This window comes from Pollachius pollachius, assembly GCF_949987615.1.
Source record: "Pollachius pollachius genome assembly, chromosome: 16".
NCBI classification, from domain to species: domain Eukaryota; kingdom Metazoa; phylum Chordata; class Actinopteri; order Gadiformes; family Gadidae; genus Pollachius; species Pollachius pollachius.
The window spans coordinates 19878001-19899697 of record NC_136949.1 but is presented as its reverse complement, the minus strand read 5'-3'; the positions used below and the strand labels follow the sequence as shown (position 1 = coordinate 19899697).

Sequence of the window (21697 nt, the reverse complement as noted above, 5' to 3'; positions counted from 1 at the left end):
CTCTGGACCAGTATGAAGACTACAGGATTATGGGTTCTGGACCAGTATGAAGACTACGGGGTTGTGGGTTCTTGACCAGTATGAAGACTACAGGGTTGTGGGTTCAGGACCAGTATGAAGACTACAGGTTTATGGGTTCTGGACCAGTATGAAGACTACGGGGTTGTGGGTAGTTTAGCAGGCTTGCTATTTAGGTAGCTGACATCAAGCCGTAGACCTGGAGTCAATATTGGGGGGGACCAAATCTCAACTAGTAATTCACGTTATTCTGCAATAAATAAGTACACTGATGGATTCGAACCGGGAGTGTTCGGTTTATCAGCCAGGCACATTAGCAAACAACGCCACAACATAGCTTTTCAATAAAATGAAACTGACATTATTTTTATAGGCATTGAAGTCAGAATGCTGAATAAATTGCTTATTAGTTTCTTCGCGGGATTACGAGTGCGTGACCTGTTCCGTGGTGTTTGTATGACCCAAAACGATTTGCTAGCAAAACTATATCGACTACTTCGTATCGTGGTCGGTTGGAAGCGAGCGTGAGTAACAGAGGTCTCCCTGACAGCAACTATGAAGATGGGACAACAATTCTAAGTGGTTAATCTTCACGTAAAAATCCCTCATACATTTGCTAATTCACAGTATACCCACTACAATCAAATAGACTGCACCACTGTCCCCAGTATACATCGTTATTATGGCCTTGGTATGATTACATTTGCTAATGATTATTTCGGACGGAGGTGGTATTTTGGACGGTTGTGTGAATGTCAAAGAAAAACAAAAATAATATATTGGGGGGGGGGGGGGGGGGGGGGGGACATTTTAAACACAGCTGAATATTGGGGGGGATGTGTCCCCCCCCCAATGTATATTGGGATTACGGCCTTGGCTGACATGATTCAAGATTAAAGATTCAAGATGGTTTATTGTCATAAACACATCAATTACAAACGCAGTTGCTGGCAATGCAATTCTTGAGTCTCAGGCTCCTTCCACAGTGCAATATAAAAATAAAAGTATAAAAGAAACACAAGTAAGAGTGCTGACACCTAAATAAACAAGAATAAATAAATAAACTACAATACTGGATATATAAACTACAGTACTGGACATAATAAATAGAACAAAATTACAATTAGAATAAAATAAAAATATAGTAATAGCTGTATTGTTTAAATAGATGCAGCATAAACAGAGTGTGTGAAATGTAATTGACTGTTATAAAGTGTCATAGTGGTGAGCTCAGGAGTTCAGTAGTCTTATGGCCCGTGGGATGAAACTGTCCCTGAGTCTGGTGGTGCGAGACCGGATGCTGCGGTAGCGTCTACCAGACGGGAGCAGCTGAAACAGTTTGTTACTGGGGTGATGAGGGTCCTTTAATAATCCGGTTAGTCTTCTTCCTGCAGCGCTGAGTGTAGAGGTCCTCCATAGATGGCAGCTCCGTCCTGGTGATGGGATGGGCAGCTTTCACCACCCTTTGTAAGGGCTTACGGTTTAGGGCGGAGCAACTGCCGTACCAGGCGGTGATGCAGCCAGTCAGGATACTCTATTTGGTGCACCTAGTTGAGTATCCTGGTGTCCTTGTTGAACCTCCGCAGCCTGCGGAGGAAATAGAGCCGCTGTCTTGCCGTCTTGGTGATGGCATTGGTGTGGTGAGTCCAGGTCAGGTCCTCGCTGAGGTGGACCCCGAGGAACTTGAAGCTGCTGACCCTCTCTACTGTCGTCCCGTTGATGGTGATGAGGGCGTGTCCTACTCCCTGTCGCTTCCTGTAGTCCACAATCAGCTCCTTGGTTTTTCTGAGGTTGAGCTGGAGGTTGTTGTCCTGGCACCAAGATGTCAGGGTACTGACCTCCTCTCTGTACGCTGTCTCGTCTTCATCGGTGATCAGGCCGATGACGGTCGTGTCGTCAGCAAACTTGACGATGGTGTTGGAGCTGTGTGTGGCCACACAGTCATGTGTGAACAGGGAGTACAGGAGAGGGCTGAGCACGCAGCCCTGGGGTGCGCCGGTGTTAAGAGTCAGGGTGGATGATGTGGTGTCTCCTATCCGCACTGCCTGGGGTCTGCCCGTCAGGAAGCTCAGGATGCTGAACTGTAGTCAATGAACAGCATTCTCACATGCGTGTTCCTCTGTTCCAGGTGGGACAGGGCAGTGTGGAGGGTGAGGGCGATGGCGTCGTCTGTTGACCTGTTCCTCTGGTCCAGGTGGAACAGGGCAGTGTGGAGGGTGAGGGCGATGGCGTCGTCTGTGGAACTTTTCCTCTGGTCCAGGGGGGACAGGGCAGTGTGGAGGGTGAGGGCGATGGCGTCGTCTGTGGACCTGTTCCTCTGGTCCAGGGGGGACAGGGCAGTGTGGAGGGTGAGGGCGATGGCGTCGTCTGTTGACCTGTTCCTCTGGTCCAGGTGGGACAGGGCAGTGTGGAGGGTGAGGGCGATGGCGTCGTCTGTGGACCTGTTCCTCTGGTCCAGGGGGGACAGGGCAGTGTGGAGGGTGAGGGCGATGGCGTCGTCTGTGGACCTGTTTGCAAACTGTAGGGGGTCCAGTGAGTTGAGTTGTACTAATTATGTCTTCATCATGCTGCAGTGAATATTAAAAAATTTAATGACAGAGAGTTGTTGTTAGAGCTGTGGATGAAATGAGCTGTACATTACTCAAATGTTATTTCAATTTGTATAGCTGAAATATGTTTACATAGAATATACAGTGGGGCAAAAAAGTATTTAGTCAGCTACCAATTGTGCAAGTTCTCCCACTTAAGGTATACCTCAGCTATGAGAGACAAAATGAAAAAAAAAATCCAGAAAATCACATTGTCTGACTTTTAAAGAATTTATTTGCAAATTATGGTGGAAAATAAGTATTTGGTCAATAACAAAAGGTCATCTCAATACTTTGTTACATGCCCTTTGTTGGCAATGACAGAGGTCAAACGTTTTCTGTAAGTCTTTACAAGGTTTTCACACACTGCTGCTGGTATTTTGGCCCATTCCTCCATGCAGATCTCCTCTAGAGCAGTGATGTTTTTGGGCCTTCGCTGGGCAACACGGACTTTCAACTCCCTCCAAAGATTTTCTATGGGGTTGAGATCTGGAGACTGGCTAGGCCACTCCAGGACCTTGAAATGCTTCTTACGAAGCCACTCCTTCGTTGCCCGGGCGGTGTGTTTGGGGTCATTGTCATGCTGAAAGACCCAGCCACGTTTCATTTTCAGTGCCCTTGCTGATGGAAGGAGGTTTTCACTCAAAATCTGACGATACATGGCCCCATTCATTCTTTCCGTCACACGGATCAGACGTCCTGGTCCCTTGGCAGAAAAACAGGCCCAAAGCATGATGTTTCCACCCCCATGCTTCACTGTAGGTATGGTGTTCTTTGGATGCAACTCAGCATTCTTTCTCCTCCAAACACGACGAGTTGACCTTACCAAAAAGTTCTATTTTGGTTTCATCTGACCAAATGACATTCTCCCAATCCTGTTCTGGATCATCCAAATGCTCTCTAGCAAACTTCAAACGGGCCCAGACATGCACTGGCTTTAGCAGGGGGACACGTCTGGCACTGCAGGATTTGAGTCCCTGGCGGCGTAGTGTGTTAGTGATGGTAGCCTTTGTTACTTTGGTCCCAGCTCTCTGGAGGTCATTCACTAGGTCCCCCCGTGTGGTTCTGGGATTTTTGTTCACCGTTCTTGTGATCACTTTGACCCCACAGGGTGAGATCTTGCGTGGAGCCCCAGATCGAGGGAGATTATCAGTGGTCTTGTATGTATTCCATTTCCTAATAATTGCTCCCACAGTTGATTTCTTCACACCAAGCTGCTTACCTATTGCAGATTCAGACTTCCCAGCCTGGTGCAGGTCTACAATTGTGTTTCTGGTGTCCTTTGACAGCTCTTTGGTCTTGGCCATAGTGGAGTTTGGAGTGTGACTGTTTGAGGTTGTGGACAGGTGTCTTTTAAACTGATAAGGAGTTCAAACAGGTGCCATTAATACAGGTAAACAGCCTCTTAAAGAAGAGGAAGTTACAGGTCTGTGACAGCCAGAAATCTTGCTGGTTTGTAGGTGACCAAATACTTATTTTCCACCATAATTTGCAAATAAATTCTTAAAAAATCAGACAATGTGATTTTCTGGATTTTGTCTTTTTGTCATTTTGTCTCTCATAGCTGAGGTTTACCTATGATGAAAATTACAGGCCTCTCGTCTTTTTAAGTGGGAGAACTTGCACAATTGGTGGCTGACTAAATACTTTTTTGCCCCACTGTATGCTATATGATCAATAAAATAAAAAATATAGTAATTTAGTTTAGTAAGTTGGGTATTATAAAGGCTAGGAATACATAATCTTGAATGAATATTTAATTTTAACACGTAACTGAATTCACGTACATTAAAAATGAAGTTTTCCAAATTTACCTCCAGTCAAATGTTTTATGATCATGCCTAACCTGAAGGATGATTGGCTTGGCTCCAGGCTTGAAACTCTTTCTATAACAATTTTCTGTACGGTGAACGGTTCTGTATATCATTTCCTTAGTGTTAATTTGCCCGAGGGGCCCTGACCAAGAAAGTGCACAAAAACATTTTTCTTCTTGTCTTTTTTTGATAATCATCATCAGTTGAATTATCTGTATCTAATACAGTCCATGTGCCTTCGGCTGGTTACGCACTCTTCTAAACGTTATACCCATTGGATACATTTTTAAACGTGATTCCCTCTTGTTGAATTGCATTTTAGTGAGTTACCTGTTAGGCTACCCTGTAATTCACCTATTTTGTAGAAATATTGAAAGACAATGGCTCTAGTGTGTCTCCGGTGTGGAGCCACACCAGTAGCTACAACGCTAGCCACATCATGGGACTCAAGACATTTCCTCTTTTGTCACCATTGTCACATCGCTAATTCAGAACTTAAATAGTTGAATATCAAAACTCTTTCTAACTGGGGGGGGGGGGGGGGGGGTTATTAACATGTGACTGCATTCAGTATATTAACATGAGACTGTTACAAAGACTACACTACCCAATACCACAAGACTCCAGACCCCCCAGGAACAGTGCATACTTCCGCAATCCACCAGTGCTCAGCGGCCAAGCCTGGTATTGCAGCTGTTTAAGCGGGCTGTGGACGGGTCCCTCGACTCAAGGGGCCCAGAAGTAGATATCTCCGTTCACTCCAATACAGGTGGGGATCAGGAATGTGTCTCCGCAAAAAATGTCTGGATATCAATCAAAGGCTCATAATCTTTATGCCATGTACTAATTTTTTTTGTAGTTTTCTCTTTTCAAAACGCCACCTCAAGCGTTTTATTAGCCGTTTTATGTTATTATTTTTTGCTGGAGAAGGAGGGGTGGGCAGTTGAAAGGAGTCGTAGTGAAACAAATGTTGTTTCGGCCCGGTATTCGAGAGGGCCTAGTGCACGGCTCCGTTAACTTCTCGTGCCCGAGGTTTTTCCTTTTACTTAACATGAATGACGTTGATGGTTTTTAGGCACTGTGTTGACTTTTTATCACTAAAAGTATACTATACTATAAGTATACTAGTATACTATACTATATATACTATAAACTATAAATAATTGATTGTATTTTCGTAAATAGTTGGATGGAATCTGTTTCTTAAGCAATAACATTGAACTGTATTTTTTTCTAGGCCTACATACATTTACTATGTTGTTAGTGTTATGTTATATGGAGCAATCTTTCATATTCACAAGGTTACTTCCATGGTCGGTAAACAATGCGACTGCGATCGCTCAGACCTCTCGCTTATGATGCTAACAATGCTAGAAAACAAGAATATTTCTGCATCCGGTACGTCATGAACCAGGGCGTGGCTAGGCTCCAGTGATGCGGAAGCAAATCTCTTCTTCATGTTGCCCTGCGACATTGAGCAGTTTTCATAGGAATGAATGGGCGCCAATATGTTATCCGCTGTCAATTTTATATGTCCATGCTCCAGATTGGTGTGTTGGCCACTGATTGCTCAACGAGCAACAGCTGAGGCAAACAGTTAGTGAGAACAAAAGAAAACAAATCCGGAATAAAACAAAAACTGTGATTCTGAAAAAAGGAATGATATCGAAATTCTGTTGAAATAGTATTGAACATACAAATGTGTAGATCTGTTTAATTGTTTGAACCATGGTAAACGGTTGAAATTTGACCCAAGTTATGATGTCTTAAGTTGTTGGAAGTGTTGAAGAGGATGAAGCATGAATCAGCGTTTTTTTAAATTTTCTAATGGGAATGAATGGGGGAATTTTGGGTGTATAACCTTGAATATCTCAGGAATTAGGAATAATATGAATAAAGAAAATAATAGCATAATGTTACTAACAGAGCTGCACGTTTTAATGTTTGAATGATGTTTCTACGTTGGTTTGTTGAAGGAGTCGCGAACGGAAAAAGTGGCGGAATAACAATAAAATTAAATACGTAGCATTTCGAAGATGTGAATGCTTTCAGCATTCACACCAATAAGCTAATTAGAAAGCTATCCATTGAACCTATACCAGACCACTTAGTAAATTTACGTATTGTGCACTGTTAAAGTTAAACTTAACAGAGCTAAGGGTTGAATCCAAATATCTACTACTATCCCACACGTTTGTAATTAAGCATCATCCTAGAAGTAATTAAATGTTACACAGGCCACCATGAGAATTAGATTATCATCAAAATTCCTCAACAAACAACTTCCTCAACTAAGGCAAAATTTTACTGTCATAAATCTGTCCATCATTTACAATTTTCAATAAATAATTAAAATCAAGGGTTAATATAAACTAAACGGCCACATTCCCTCGTCTGCAATTCTTCACAGCAATCCATTTCACACTTACAATCTGACCTGTATGGCGGCACAGACATTATACATACATTGGCAGATAATGATTTAAGGAACAGAACTCAAATTATTAAAAGATTATTTTATTCACAATTGAATTGTAACAAATATAGTTAATTTAAAAAGTTTGCTGCTCTTAATATCACTTTTAATTTCGAAGCTCATTCGATTTTTATATAAATGTAGAATGTTTTTTTGTCTAAATGGAATATTTACATTTTTCCAATAATAATAAACACAAAAATAAAGAACAAAACCAAAACAATTCCAAACAAAATGAAAATACCGCATACAATGCCAAGTAAAATATGTGCAGCGGAATAATCATCGGCGATATGTCCTGCAATTACATTTCTGAGGTTTGGTCGCCACACTTAAAGCTTTTATAAAGGATCGATTCACAACTAGAAAGGCATGGAATGCGACACATCAATAATCAATATTGAAAGTATCACCACAATCAACCTACTTTGAAGAATAAACAAAATCAAATATGACAAAGATGTTCGAAAGAAGATAAGCGTCAAGTTTGTAAAAGGTTACACATTTAAGCATCTTAATGCCAATATATAACAATCAGAGGCCTTCAAATGCAAATCTTGTCCCATTTACTCCCTTCAACATAATCAAAATACGAAAGGCCATCATCTGAATTTGCATTTTTCAATAACATAGCACAATTGTAAGAAGTGATTTTAGCCAGCAAAGCTAATCAACCTATGCTAACCATTTACATACAGCAAATCACAGTGTCTAGTAATGACTCCAACCCATCATTCATAGGCAACATTAACCACCACAAACAGTTTTTATCAAGTTGCGGAATGACTGGAACAAGTTGATAAGTCATATTCATTTGTCATCAGGTCAGCCATAATTCCTATTTCAAAATGTTGCACCTTTTTATTTCCAGAAAAGAAAATTAAAGCTAATCTGGTGGCCAAGAAGCCATGATGTGTTTGTTGCGGTGTGTTCACAAGGTCTCTGGGCAACAGTGTCAACACAACCCTCTGGGGTCCAGCTCTGTAGACCCGGGCTGGAGGAGCACTACGCTACAGGCAGAGGGGGACAGCACATTGTCAGGTGAAGCAGGGAAGACTCCCTCGTCTCTACCAGTTACATTCCTAAAGCTGGTCCTATGCATCAATAAATATCCACGCAAATGAGTTACTGAAAGTATTGTTAAAAGTAACTGATACTTCTTTCACCAGACTGAGTTTAAACATTGTTGCCCAACTGTAACACAAACTTAGGACAAACAAAACGTACATGAGGTGTCATTATAAAAGCTTGACGCAGGTAGTTTGGACAGGTAGATTAAAGCTTAATCTACCTGTCCAAAGAATAGAGAGGATCACGTCTCTGAATGTATTGCACATTGCAAATGTCCATCAGTATTGAGCCGGTACACTGCTTCCATTTTGTGCTTTCCAAGACAGAAAATATCCCACTAAAGCAAATAACACAAGATAACAAAAGACACAAACTTACAAAATACCAAGGGCAGTGGCCTGGGATATAGCCGTCAACTCAAATCGGATGACACATCCATTCAATCCTTTGTCTCCCCAATCCCGCCATAAATCTATGGATTGCATTCCATGTGTACTTTATCACACCATTATAACAACCATCGGCTAATCAGCGTGTCCTACTGGTTAGTCCTACTGGTTGCTCCTACTGGTTAGTCCTACTGGTCCCTAAAAGGCAAGCAGTCTGTAGCCCAAGCCAGTGCATTCCAACAGGTAGGCCTGGTGGTGCCTGATGTCATCTTAATGTTGAAGAACATCACATTAATCCCATAAACACACCCGGAGGACTTTGTTCCAGTGTCCAGATCCTACTTGAACAATTATAGAATAAATTAACAAGCTATATTTATTCTTTTAAACATCGGCATATGAATACAACTTAAACCATAAACCTCAACTAAGAAAACAAAAAAAACCAAAGATATTGCAGATGGGGCCACAGTGATATGAGAACGGGTTCTGAATGCGGTTGCTACTAGATTATGTAAAGGGATCCGGAAACCACTGGCAGAGGAGGGGGAGAAGAAAGGAAGGTTGTGGTACTGTAAAATCTAATCCTCTAGAGGATTCAACCTATGGATATGAAGTAATCCTCTCATTAAACTGACTTGTCCCATATCCTTCTTTATATATTTCATTCATTTCAAATCAGAATCATTTCTATCAGATTTTCGGTGAAGTCATATTATATGATCTAATAAATAATGTGTTGACTCAAAGCAAGCAGTCATTTGCTATCATTATTTGTTAGAAACCACATAGATGATACAAGGCCATTTCTGGTGTGTGATTTTGGATAATTCAACCACTAATGTCATCACTGAATTACCACATTAATGAGATGGCTTAGCCCATGAACATATGGACATGTTTTAGACTTTTTGTAATTCATCAGTGATCAAAAAATTTACAACTTCACCTATATTGCTATGTGATATGGGGATGGTGCAACAAGGAATACTATGTAATAGTCAGGTTCAATCTTTTGAAATTAACTTGCTTTGTTCTTCATTCAGTTGGATCGTTTTGAAATAAGAGGATAAGCTTTTCAGTGAGATTCCGTCAGCACTAGATGGCTCCACTCATGTCCTGTTTACATTAAGGTCTGCTTTTACAGAGGCTGGTCCACATGTAGGTTGAGGAGATAATGGAATCAAAATGGGATATTGAACTGGACCGTTGAAATCATGAGCAGTTCTTAAACCTATGACCTTCCATTCATCAGCTACCAGACCACCTTAAAGAAAACCAACATGAAGGAAAACAAATCAAGATCAGTTCTATTTAACCTCTTTAGCTAGTCTCCATGTTGTTGTGTGTTCCCAGGCAGCGAAGGCACTAATTTGATGATTAAATAAGACTTTTTAAAATGTTGGGTCAGGAAAACCTTGCTCTCCAACACAGATGTCAACGTTTTAAACAAAGTACATTAAATACTGAACAGGCACAGCATAACAGAAGGGACTCAAAAACCAATGGGTGGATATAAACAATAAGTCACACTGTGTATGAGGACACTCCTCATGGAGGAGCGAATATATCCTGCACTGGGCCAGGACTCATGATGTAGGACCTCCACTGGGAGTAAGGGGGCCAGGGGCCACAAGATGGGGGACTATTTGGGAGTGTGCAACAGATGTGGTGGTGGGGGCTCTGTTGAGCTGAAGGAATAGATGTGGTGAATGAGGGACTATGGGAGAAAGAGGCAACAGGCTGGACTGGGAGTCAAAGCTGCACAAAACCAAGCCTATTGTCAGTTGCCATTCATAGGGCAGAAAACATGTCAAACATTATATTCACTGGAAAATATTGGAACCGTAAACCTCAATTCTCAGGGTTTTACCCAGACACAACTGTTGATCCTGGATATGTTGAGCAGGCTCAGAGTTTGAACTTGAACCAAGCACCTAGACTAGGCTGCCGTCTTGTCTTTGTGGGGCTGGTCTGTGCTTTCCCTCCTAATGACGGGCAGCGGGTGGGCCTCGGTGTTGAAGACCCAGTTGTCGGAGGGGAGGTGGTCGTCCTCCGAGAACAACAGGTACAGGTACCTGGGAGAGAGAGGGGGTCAGAAGGACACCATTGTGAAACTGGGTTTATAGAGCATACATTGACCGAGTGTCCAAACATGAACAAACTAATAAAGTGAATTAATTTATCAGTTCAATTTTATGCACTGTTTGGCTCTTTCCGTTCATCAAACAATCTGGTTTGCCAATGTTTGACATCAATTTGTCTGCTATTTAGGATCTGAGCGATCCTTTTCAAGGCCGGCTGTGGGCTTATTTAAGTCATTGGTTGGGAGAACCGAACATAGCCCTATAACTGTCCTACTATGACTGCTGTTCACCGTCTGAACATGTCTTTGATTGAAAGAGAAATGTGGGTCGAGTTTGATGAATGATATGAGCCAGTTCTCTAATCCAAGCCTTTAAACACAGCTGATACTCAAGAAAGATGTTTGATGCTTTTGAACATTAACTGGTCTTATCAATGGGCTTGATAAACAAATACATTTTGCTAAACATAAGCAGTCAAGGTACATAGGTATACAAGGATAAATAAATGTTCTATTTGACCAAGAATGAATCATGATGGGCTGATTAAGATGGATCTATATTGACATCGCTGAAGCCGTTCTCTGAGCGTCAGTCTGCTGTTGGCGTGACGTTGGTAGAAGCAGGTCTACGATTGTTTGGAGAACTCCGCCATTTCAATCACCTGCTGAACCCGTCTTTCCCAAAATTATTCTTAACTGCTGACAGCTCTATTAAGATTCAACTACACAAATGATTCATAAATGCTATTTTATAACCTCCAATTGAAGGGATGGAGTGGGTGGGGTGATTCTGCCCTCTGCCCTGGGGGGCAGAGACACCACAGACTGAAGGGGAGGACGTGTGGGATATGGAGAGAGCGCCAGCCGGACAGACTAGCCAGACAGAAACGCACACTCACATCTTGCACTTAGTAGGCTATTGGCTTAAAGATCCCATATCATGGTTAGGGTTGAGGGTTAATAATTGCATTTTCGGGTATTACTAGAATAAGGTTACATGCCTGTATGTTAATAATACCCCTTATTATTCTCACACTGTTAATTTCTGCAAAACCAATTTCAGAATCAAAAACGGTCTGTTTTGTATCCGACAATCAGACGTCACACTGTTACAGAAGTAAAGTTTGAGCGCAAACAAGCTGTTTCACACACTTAATGAGGGGCGTTCTCGGTGGGCGCGAATACTCCTGGCAGATCTTTCTATCTTAGCAGCATACTTATGTCATATAACAGTCTGGAAAATTCGAAAAAGCATGCTATCAGCCCTTTAACTCCTAGCTTAAACTGGAGAGCATTCTGCGTGGGAGAACAGTGACAAGATCCCGAGGGTGTGGCTGACAACACAGTTACACACAGACTCCTGATCAGCCATCAACAAGACTGTATTCACGCCGATAAGAAGAGAGAAACAGACCCAGAGCTTTTGGTGACAAATATCAACAGCAAACTAATAACTAGGACAGATGGAGCCGTGCTTTGAGCCCAGCGAGCCCTGGAGTGAAGGGGACCTAAGAATAGCTGGTCGCTGCGTCCTTTAAACATCACTAAGGTCAAAACACTTCAGACGGCTTCCATATTAACCCCACCTCCACATTTAGGTAATTGGATGACTTTGTGAGGTACACATGCATTATTAGTCATATATGACTGATGATGCATTTGATCATGTATCAGATGAAACTGCTTATATCTTAATTTGATTTTACGTTTAGAAAATCGAGGAAATGTTTTTGTGCGTCTTGTGTGTCTTGTGCAGTTTTTTGTAAGGGTTATTGTTAGTGATGTTGAGTTATAATCTGAATCTACTCAATGTGAGGAAAAGCTGCACATTCATTTCCAACTGAAGCCAGTTCCACTGATTGCTGGTTTCTCGTCATCCTACTTAAAGTGAATTAGTGCAGTGTGTGTTTACTTGAGAGTCTCAGCCTGGTAGAAGCTCTGCTGGACGTCGTCATGGCTGGGAGAGGCGGCGTAGACGTCTCTGATGCCGCTGTAGCCTGCCTCCACCCGGCAGTGCTGCTCCAGGGCCTGGGACACAACACCCTGATTAACACCAGGGGGCTTCTGGGGGCTCTCATACCCCCGCACACACTCAAGCACACAGGGCTCAAGCTGCTTTGGGGCTCTTGAAAAGCGCTTTATAAATGCAATGAAGAATTATTATTATTATTATAGATAAGGTAAAACTTTATTCATACCAGACGGGGAACTCTGGTGTCACTGCACAAAATGAAGCTAAATAAATCCAAGCTGAAACACTTCGATATTGCATGCAATCATTTGCATGTTTCGTTGTCGTCATGTTTATGATAAAATTCTGAAAGGATTGTGACATGGAGTAGGGTTGAAGAGAGATGGGCGACTTCATTGGTCACCCAGACAGAGGGGTTATTGGTGTGCGGTGTGTTGCCCTCCCTGACTGAAGTACTACGGCGAGGGTAGGGGTCAACCTTTAGATGACTGAGAGGCCGGCGGAGGCTGGATCCTTGCCGAAGCCAGCGGCTGATCTGCCAGTGATACGTTGGGCGTTAGTGTCCCACGGGGGCACATATGAGGCAGACTATCGGTGCTAACCATGGTGGTAACTAATGCGACTAACAAACAACCAGAGGCTGGTAACTAGATGAAGGGCTCATCAAGTGGCTTGCTAGCCTCGTAAGCAGAGATACAGCGCCGCTGTATCTCTGGCAGATCAGCAGCCGGCCTCAGCAAGGATGCGGCCTCTTCTGAGAGGTCTTCTCAGCAGCCCTGCGCCGTAGTGCCTCCTTCAGTCAGGGAGGTCAACACGGTGCAGACCAGTGACTCATCTGTCCAGGTGACCAATGAAGTTACCCCTATCCCTTTAGCCCTTCAGTTATATTTTAACCTTTTTATCATGGGGAACATTTGCGCCTATGACTTTTTCGTTTGGCATCAACTTGACTCGTGTGTTCTTGAACACTCAATGGAAGGGTTCCCACGCTGTCCCACACCCCTCGCTTCACGGCAGAGCTCAATGGAACAAATAAACCTTTCCCAGAGTTGTGAATGAATGATTCCTTGCTTTAGGATCATTGAGATACTTAATAAGCATTGATTGAGACGAAACCTGTGAGGTTTTGTGCCACAGCGATTAGAAGACATGCTTCCCTATTAAACCCCATTGTAACGACTGCAGCAAACTGAAGCACCTCACAAAAACGGTTAAATAGGACCCAGGGTGCATTGTACATCACCAATAGACATATCTTTACAATGTCCAAGTGTTATAAGAGAGACAGCTAGGAAGAAAAACAGAACAAATAGAGGGAAAGAAAGGAAAGGAGGTGGAAATAGTTTTATTCCATCCATCCATCAATATTAATTCTGGACTAAAGCAAATGAACCAGAGTGCCCATACCTGGACGGCCTCCCAGCCCCAGTCGCGGTACTTGGGGTCGTGGGTGAACCTCCACATGTACATGAAGGTCTCGATGACCTCCGGCCTCAGGATGAAGTACTTCTCGTTCTGTCGCGTGGCGATGGCCTCCACGCCCCCGTCAAAGCGGAACGCCTCTGGTCCCAGCTTTAGAGCTGCAGGGGGACCAGGAACATCCCATTACCACCAAACAACTAGAGACAGCCAGAGGAGCAGAGGAGCTGAGGGCGTCCAAACCGGGACACCACGCCACAGCACGCTGTTTGATTGGACTAATTGTGGAAGAATAAATCATTTATTACAGGCATTGACAGATTCAGAATTAAAGAGTGGATGTGTTTTGCATGGAAGTCTTGAAGACCTAAATGCATGAAATGGTCTGAATATGGTCATGAAATGGTCTGAATAGTCAGCCCTCATATTAATGAGGGATGACTTTGATTAATGACTTCGACCTAACGTTCACGGGGGCATCACGTCAGCGTCTGGAGGAGCTCTGCCTGAACACGTCATAACATTCAAGTGAGTAAATCGTCCAGAACATGTCCAGACAAATCCTTCCAAGAGCATTAGTGTTAACCCGTTAATAGAACAGCCCGCACGGTGTCCTCAACGTGGTCGTTCTCCTGCATCTCTTTAGGCCTTTATGATTCAAAGCCTCTTGCCAATGAGGTCACTCTAGAAGCTCATTGGTTGACTTCTCACCCGCTTAATTACAAATAAGTAGTGCTGTCAAGCAATTAAAATATTTAATCGCGATTAATCGCATTAATGTCATAGTTAACTTGCGATTAATCACACATTTTTTTCCATTCTAAATCGTGCAATAAAAAAATTAACGCCGTAAAAATTGGTTTGCGTTAACGCCGTTAATAACGGGTTAAACTGACAGCACTAATAATAAGTAAAAATTAATGATAAATCAACATCTAATGCTGTCATTAAAATAAAAGAGAGATAAAACGAAAAGATGACCCTACGCTCAGAGAGACACCCCACGCTCAGAGAGGGAGAGAGACCCCACGCTCAGAGAGAGAGCCCACGCTCAGAGAGAGAGACCCCACGCTCAGAGAGACAGACCCCAGGCTCAGAGAGATAGACCCCAGGCTCAGAGAGAGAGACCCCACGCTCAGAGAGAGACCCCACGCTCAGAGAGAGAGACCCCAGGCTCAGAGAGAGAGAGAGAGAGACCCCAGGCTCAGAGAGAGAGAGAGAGAGAGACCCCAGGCTCAGAGAGAGAGAGAGAGAGACCCCACGCTCAGAGAGAGAGACCCCAGGCTCAGAGAGAGACCCCACGCTCAGAGAGAGAGACCCCAGGCTCAGAGAGAGAGACCCCACGCTCAGAGAGAGACCCCACGCTCAGAGAGAGAGAGAGACCCCATGCTCAGAGAGAGAGAGAGACCCCACGCTCAGAGAGAGAGAGAGACCCCACGCTCAGAGAGAGAGAGAGACCCCACGCTCAGAGAGAGAGACCCCAGGCTCAGAGAGAGAGAGAGAGAGAGACCCCAGGCTCAGAGAGAGAGAGAGAGAGACCCCACGCTCAGAGAGAGAGACCCCAGGCTCAGAGAGAGACCCCACGCTCAGAGAGAGAGACCCCAGGCTCAGAGAGAGAGACCCCACGCTCAGAGAGAGACCCCACGCTCAGAGAGAGAGAGAGACCCCATGCTCAGAGAGAGAGAGAGACCCCACGCTCAGAGAGAGACCCCACGCTCAGAGAGAGAGACCCCACGCTCAGAGAGAGACCCCAGGCTCAGAGAGAGAGACCCCAGGCTCAGAGAGAGAGACCCCACGCTCAGAGAGAGACCCCACGCTCAGAGAGAGACCCCACGCTCAGAGAGAGAGACCCCACGCTCAGAGAGAGAGACCCCAGGCTCAGAGAGAGAGACCCCACGCTCAGAGAGAGAGACCCCACGCTCAGAGAGAGAGACCCCAGGCTCAGAGAGAGAGACCCCAGGCTCAGAGAGAGAGACCCCACGCTCAGAGAGAGAGAGAGACCCCACGCTCAGAGAGAGAGACCCCAGGCTCAGAGAGAGAGACCCCAGGCTCAGAGAGAGAGACCCCAGGCTCAGAGAGAGTGCTGGGAGGACCTCCGTGTGCAAGTTGTTTCTCCACACGCACCCTAAGGTGCACGCCGTGGTGCTGGTCAGAGTGGCGGCCCACGACCCCCCTACGTGTGTGCGTGTTGCGGTCAGAGGGGTGTTCCGTGACGTGTGTGCGTGTATGATCTATAAGGAGATCACTGTGCTCCTGGTCATACTTGTGCGGGCGTACGACTCGTGGCAGGTGCGAGCGATCTCGGCCGCCAGCTCCATCTGGTGGCCGGTCTGGTCGCCGGGGGCGCCGTCCGCACCCAGGGCGATCATGCCCCCCGCGAAGCACGTCAGGTGGCCCATCTTGTGCTCCAGAAGACCCCCCTTCCACTCAGCGATGTATGTCAGCCCCCCGCTGGACTTCCTGATCAGGTTGGTCTCGATGGCCTGAGGGACGCAGAGGAAAACCAACGATGGATACTTAGATACACCCCTGTGTGTGTGCGGCCGGAGCCAGAATGGACTGGTATCTGTTCGTTAGGTGGGGGGGTCGAATCTCAGTTCAGTATTTGAATGCTTGGTTTCATTTAATACAAACAAATGTATACAAAAGATAATGCTTTTTTTAACATCTATTCATAGTTGGGGACTGCGGGTAGCAGGCTAGGTTACATGTCATCTGAATATCCCAGTGATGAAATATATGTGTCAGCGAGCTAGACGTTGACAACTCTTCACGTCAACGCTTCTGTTTAGGAACCGGTAAGCATCATAATAATTGCCAAGTATAGGAGGACCGGATTATCATCAGTTAGTTTTGGATGTTCAAACATGATTTAATATTCTGCTAGCACTTTGACAGCTGCCGTCCAGTGTGAGGATATACATTACCCAGTGCGGCATTACCCTTCTAATGGTTTAAAAAGGGTTGTAATAATGAAGGTATTCAGCGGCTATTTCAATGTTCAAACGAGTCCATAAGACAACAAACAGCTGTACCTACTATAATTAATGTGTTGGTTATTTAGTCACCATAAATAGAACAGGTAGCGACAATCCGACCCCCACAATAGCGGCTGTGTGATTTATCACCGGTAAATAGAACTAGTCCTGCTGTGAAATTTATTTAAATGCTTAATGTTCAAATCACCTAATTGCTTTAAGATCATTGAAAGAAGGCCTCATACTGTGCAGAGTGTGGGTCTTTAGGCTGAAGCTCTGATGTGACCAAGGCCAACTCAGGCTGAGTAGTGGACCGCAAATCCTCTGACGTGATGTTGGTGTTCTGCTACTTTATTAAAATGACTACTTTGTTTCACCAATTAAACTGAAAAAATGATAATTTGATCAAACCCTGATTGTGCAGCCGTGGTCTCCGCCCGCTGCGTTTACAGTGAAAGATGTGCACTATTAATGGACGGATTTATTTTCTCTCCACCGAATATACAGATGCTATTTTCAAAGCTTGAAATGATGAATTGAGGGCAGCCCCGGTGTGTGTGTGGCAGGGAGGGGGGGCGGGGCATATGTAACACAAGGGACCTAATCCTACCTTAAGGGTTCTGAGAGGGAAAAGACAAGTTCCCTGATTGCTGGTTCTATCCTATAATTGACTGAAACGGGACATTTTTGTACTCCAATCAAATGTTAGTGTCAGGAAAAAAACTAATTCTAGCATTTTATTATAGATATGGGATATATCCCATAACCAAATATACAAGAACATTCTACCGGTAACTCGGTGGGTTTATGGGGATGTTTACTTATGCAGTATTGCAACTACTGCACCACTATGTTCAGGGTTTACTGCTTCAGTAAGCCAAAGGCTCACAAAGACAACCATTAAAACCATTAATGCCATAATGTCAAAGACAGTTGCAGACCAATGTGTTTGGCTTGCAGTTCCTTTTAAAAACTAGAAACTTAGCGAGCTACTTGAATGACATAACCTTTATCTGAAAGTCACTGTAAGACCCTTTAGATAAAGTGGATTCGAATTAGAGAACGAGTTCCAAATCTAAGTCAAATGTTTCACATTTTGTTAAGGGGAAATCTTCATAATTCATACTTATGGTGATAAGAATGTCACATTTCATGACAAGACAACCAATAAAGACAATTTACAGTGAGTGCTAGAGGTGCTACACAGGGATAAAGGACACAGGTGCCTTAGTGCTTTTTACTGCGGTGTCGCCAACGGTCCTCATCATGATACCAGCCAATAGGCGGTCGGCCACTTCCTTCACCTTCTTCTCATCCACAGCATTTCTCTTCCAAAAACACTGATTGCCACGGTGTGGGCTGGAGCGGCAGCTGCAGCTGCTTCTCCATTTGCTAATGTGTGCGTGCGTGCGTGCGAGGAACAGATTCGCCTTAGCTAGTTTTCTATGGATGCTGATGTTCTCTTCATGTTTCCCTCCCCTGGTTCTCGGGCCAACCTGGCACCAACCTTGTTCAGAGGAGGATGCTGCTCTTTTTGCTGTCTTCACCAGTACAACCATCCCTTCACTGTGATTGGAAGTTTTGTCATCAGTGTTAATGTGGATGTGTCGTATCATGTAAGCTTCATGTAAACTTAATTTACCATTCAGAAACGCAGCAATGTCTTCCAGCGGCTTATCTATACATCCTCATTATGCATCTGCCTAAGCAAAGGAGTATATTAACTACAACAGTACTGAGGTAGAGATTGGTTCAATCGGTGAATCAAAGGTGTATTTTTAATAAAGTAGCAAAACAACAAACTCACGTCAGTGGCTTTGGGAGGCACTCCTCAATCCGAGGTGGACTTGGTTACAGCAGAGCTTCAATGCGGCCTAAAGACTCACCAAAGTATGAGAGCTTCTTCCAATTATCCAATTTGGGGGTTTGAACATTTTTTACATTTTCTATTTAACCAACGAGTTCTTATCGTAGGTTAAATATCATAGTACAAAAATACTATATTTAAAATATATTTAAAATTGAGGATGAAAACGTATTTTGCTAAATTATTGTAGATATTACATTAAGGGGATTTTGCTGACTCTTATTTCCAAAGCGCCTTACACCCTTCATGCACACATTCACACACCGACGGCGGAGTAAACCACGCAAGGCGACAGCCAGTTTGTCAGGAGGAGTAACGGTGAGGCGTCTTGCTCAGGGACACCTCGACAGCTAGGAGGAGGCGGGGATCGAACCAGCAACCCTCTGATTACCAGTCAACCCGCTCTACCTGAATGTCTTCCTGCTGACCCTATAATCAACCACGCAATCGGAAGACAAACGATCCACATCACACACGCCCACTTACCTGCATGGCGTCGTAGTACATCTTCTTGGCTTCCTCGTCAGTCTTGTCAGACATAATCCAGGCTTTGAGCAGATACTCATAGAAACTGTCACCCAGACCGCCAACAGAAACGTGATCTGCAAGAGAAAACATTTAGATATAAACCACAAACACAGACACAGACACACAGTGTGTGAAGGAGTGCGTTTGACAGGAGTGTGACGTATTCGGTGACAGCATCCTAGTGTCCCTTCTGGTTAGCTGTGCTTGTACACACCTAACAATGGCTTCCCGCACAAGGCCTATCTACGGTATAAGAATGCCATTAACCAGGCTCAGCCTCTTGGTGAGACCAGAGATTAAATGTCGGCTGCGCTCAGCGCTGGGATTGACCTCAGGCAACAGACCCTGCATACTCCACTGTAGCACTCTCCCATAAAGGAGCAGGATGCAGAAGGCCTAAATAAGGTCATCATGATTCTTTAGGCACCGTTACATATTGTACAGACTGAAATCCATAGAATCTTTGCACGCAGGAAAGTGAAGGAAAGTGGGTCTGGATTTGGTCGTCTCTGTCTTGCAGTATATGAATGCACACAGCCAAGCACATCTCATGGTCTCGGAGTGAACATGAAAAACAAATAGATAGGATTGAGGGAGCCTGGGGGACAGGGCGAAGGGGATGGAGAAATGATGTGCCAGGTGGACTCACGTTGGCCCCACTGCCCGCTGTTGGGGTTCAGGTAGTTGGGATACAAGCCGTGAGGTTTGTCCAAGTGTTCCAGTACTTTCCGGATGTTCATCACCTAACACAGAATAGAGAAAGTACAAGCAATACAATACAAGCATGGATCAATACAATGGTAATTAATTCAGAATGGGCTTTCCCTTCATGGCCAGTAAAAGGGACTGGGAGGGCGTTGCTCATGCACAACCCTGACATGACTTCACACACAGCCTCCTCTATAGCAGGGGTTCCCAATCATTTTTGTTCCAAGGACTGGCATATTCATAAAAAAAATAATTAATTGTTTTTCAAGATGTGTCATAGTCACAACAACTAAAGCAACAGGAATGAAATGCTTGAAACTAAGGCTCCCTTCATCAATGGAATAATATAAAATAATACAATTTGTGAGAAAGAAAAGTCGCCTGAGACCTAAATAAACCAAAAAGTAGTGCAAAGACACAGTGGTTTAGTTGCATATTATGAACTAGGTGGCAACGAAGGCTAGTTGTACAAATTGAATGATATACCAACATTTAAACTTTCAGAACAATTCACAAAATGTTTCCCTTTTCTCCACTAAAAATGAGCTTATGGAGTCTATGTGTTTTTTCTGGAAATGTTTGAAGGCCCGGTTCTAACGGGTCGGGAATCACTGCTCCATAGGACTGGACCTCGTCCCCAGCGGTACCTTCTGAGCGAACTCAGGGTTCCCAGAGAGCTTGCTCAGGTGCATGAACTCCAGATGCAGCGTCCCGTACTCGGCCAGGATGCTGCTGCCGCCCGACGCCCAGGGCCAGTTCCTCCCGATCCCACTGGCGGAGGGTCAGAGGAACACAGGTCAGCTTTGGGTTCTTGTTTCTAACACACACTGAGCTTAAATTAACTCTATACAGGTAAAGCTGTTGGAGAAAACTCAAACTCGCAGAAAAATACACAATAAAGGTTTGTATAAGATGTTATAGGCTTCTAAATTGTGTTAATTAAAGACAGAAGCGTTGCAGTAAGCTGAGACATTAGTGGAAGGCCCTTATGAGTTGATAGGAGAGGCGCATGGGGACACACCAGCAGGACCAATGTACAGTTCTCGTCTGTGCGTGTGTATGCATTCGATCCCTTGTGTGTGTATGCATTTGTTCTCGTGTGTGTGTATGCGTTCGTTCTCGTGTGTGTGTATGCGTTCATTTTCGTGTGTGTATGCGTTCGTTCTCTTGTGTGTGTGTGTGTGTGTGTGTGTGTATTCGTTCGTTCTCGTGTGTGTGTGTATGTGTTCGTTCTCGTGTGTGTATGCATTCGTTCTCGTGTGTGTGTGCATGCATCTCGTGTGCGTGTGTTAGATGAGCAGAGGCAGATGACTTCCAGGGCTAGGAATGATGGACATGTTGGGGATGGTGCTTCGGAGTACCATATATGAATACAGAAAACCCTCCCACCGGCACACACAGGGTTCAAGCAAACACTTCATCTATCAAGGTTACTGATGGTGTGTGTGTGTGTGTGTGTGTGTGTGTGTGTGTGTGTGTGTGTGTGTGTGTGTGTGTGTGTGTGTGTGTGGGGGGGGGGGGGGGGGCAGCAATTGAGAAAAATGAGAAGCTGAGACTTGGGGAAGTGCTTACATGAGAAAGGAAAACACACACGCACACACACACACACACACACACACACACACTTCTTCTGTATACCCATACTAATTATCTAGAAGCTTCAAGCATCACACAGTGACAGCCACAATTAGTTTCCCATTACAGCGTGGATCAAGCACCCTGCCGCCCGGACAGGGACCCCCAGGACAGGGACCCCCAGGACAGGGACCCCCAGGCCTCCGCC

At 44.4% G+C, this 21697-nt stretch overlaps 1 protein-coding gene across 1 annotated transcript in view; it reads right to left on the bottom strand.

The window, feature by feature from the left end:
- Window positions 1–6927: 6927 nt before the first annotated feature.
- man1a1 (mannosidase, alpha, class 1A, member 1) overlaps window positions 6928–21697 on the bottom strand; it is an 83236-nt gene continuing 68466 nt past the window's right edge. Inside the window, exons 6-12 of the mRNA XM_079753494.1 lie at window positions 20562–20685; window positions 19856–19949; window positions 19165–19280; window positions 16097–16316; window positions 13822–13994; window positions 12355–12470; window positions 6928–10434 (exon numbers count right to left, since the gene is read on the bottom strand). Of these exons, the coding sequence (XP_079609620.1) occupies window positions 10299–10434; window positions 12355–12470; window positions 13822–13994; window positions 16097–16316; window positions 19165–19280; window positions 19856–19949; window positions 20562–20685 (979 nt within the window). The 3' untranslated portion in view covers window positions 6928–10298. The remainder of the gene's footprint in view (window positions 10435–12354; window positions 12471–13821; window positions 13995–16096; window positions 16317–19164; window positions 19281–19855; window positions 19950–20561; window positions 20686–21697) is intronic.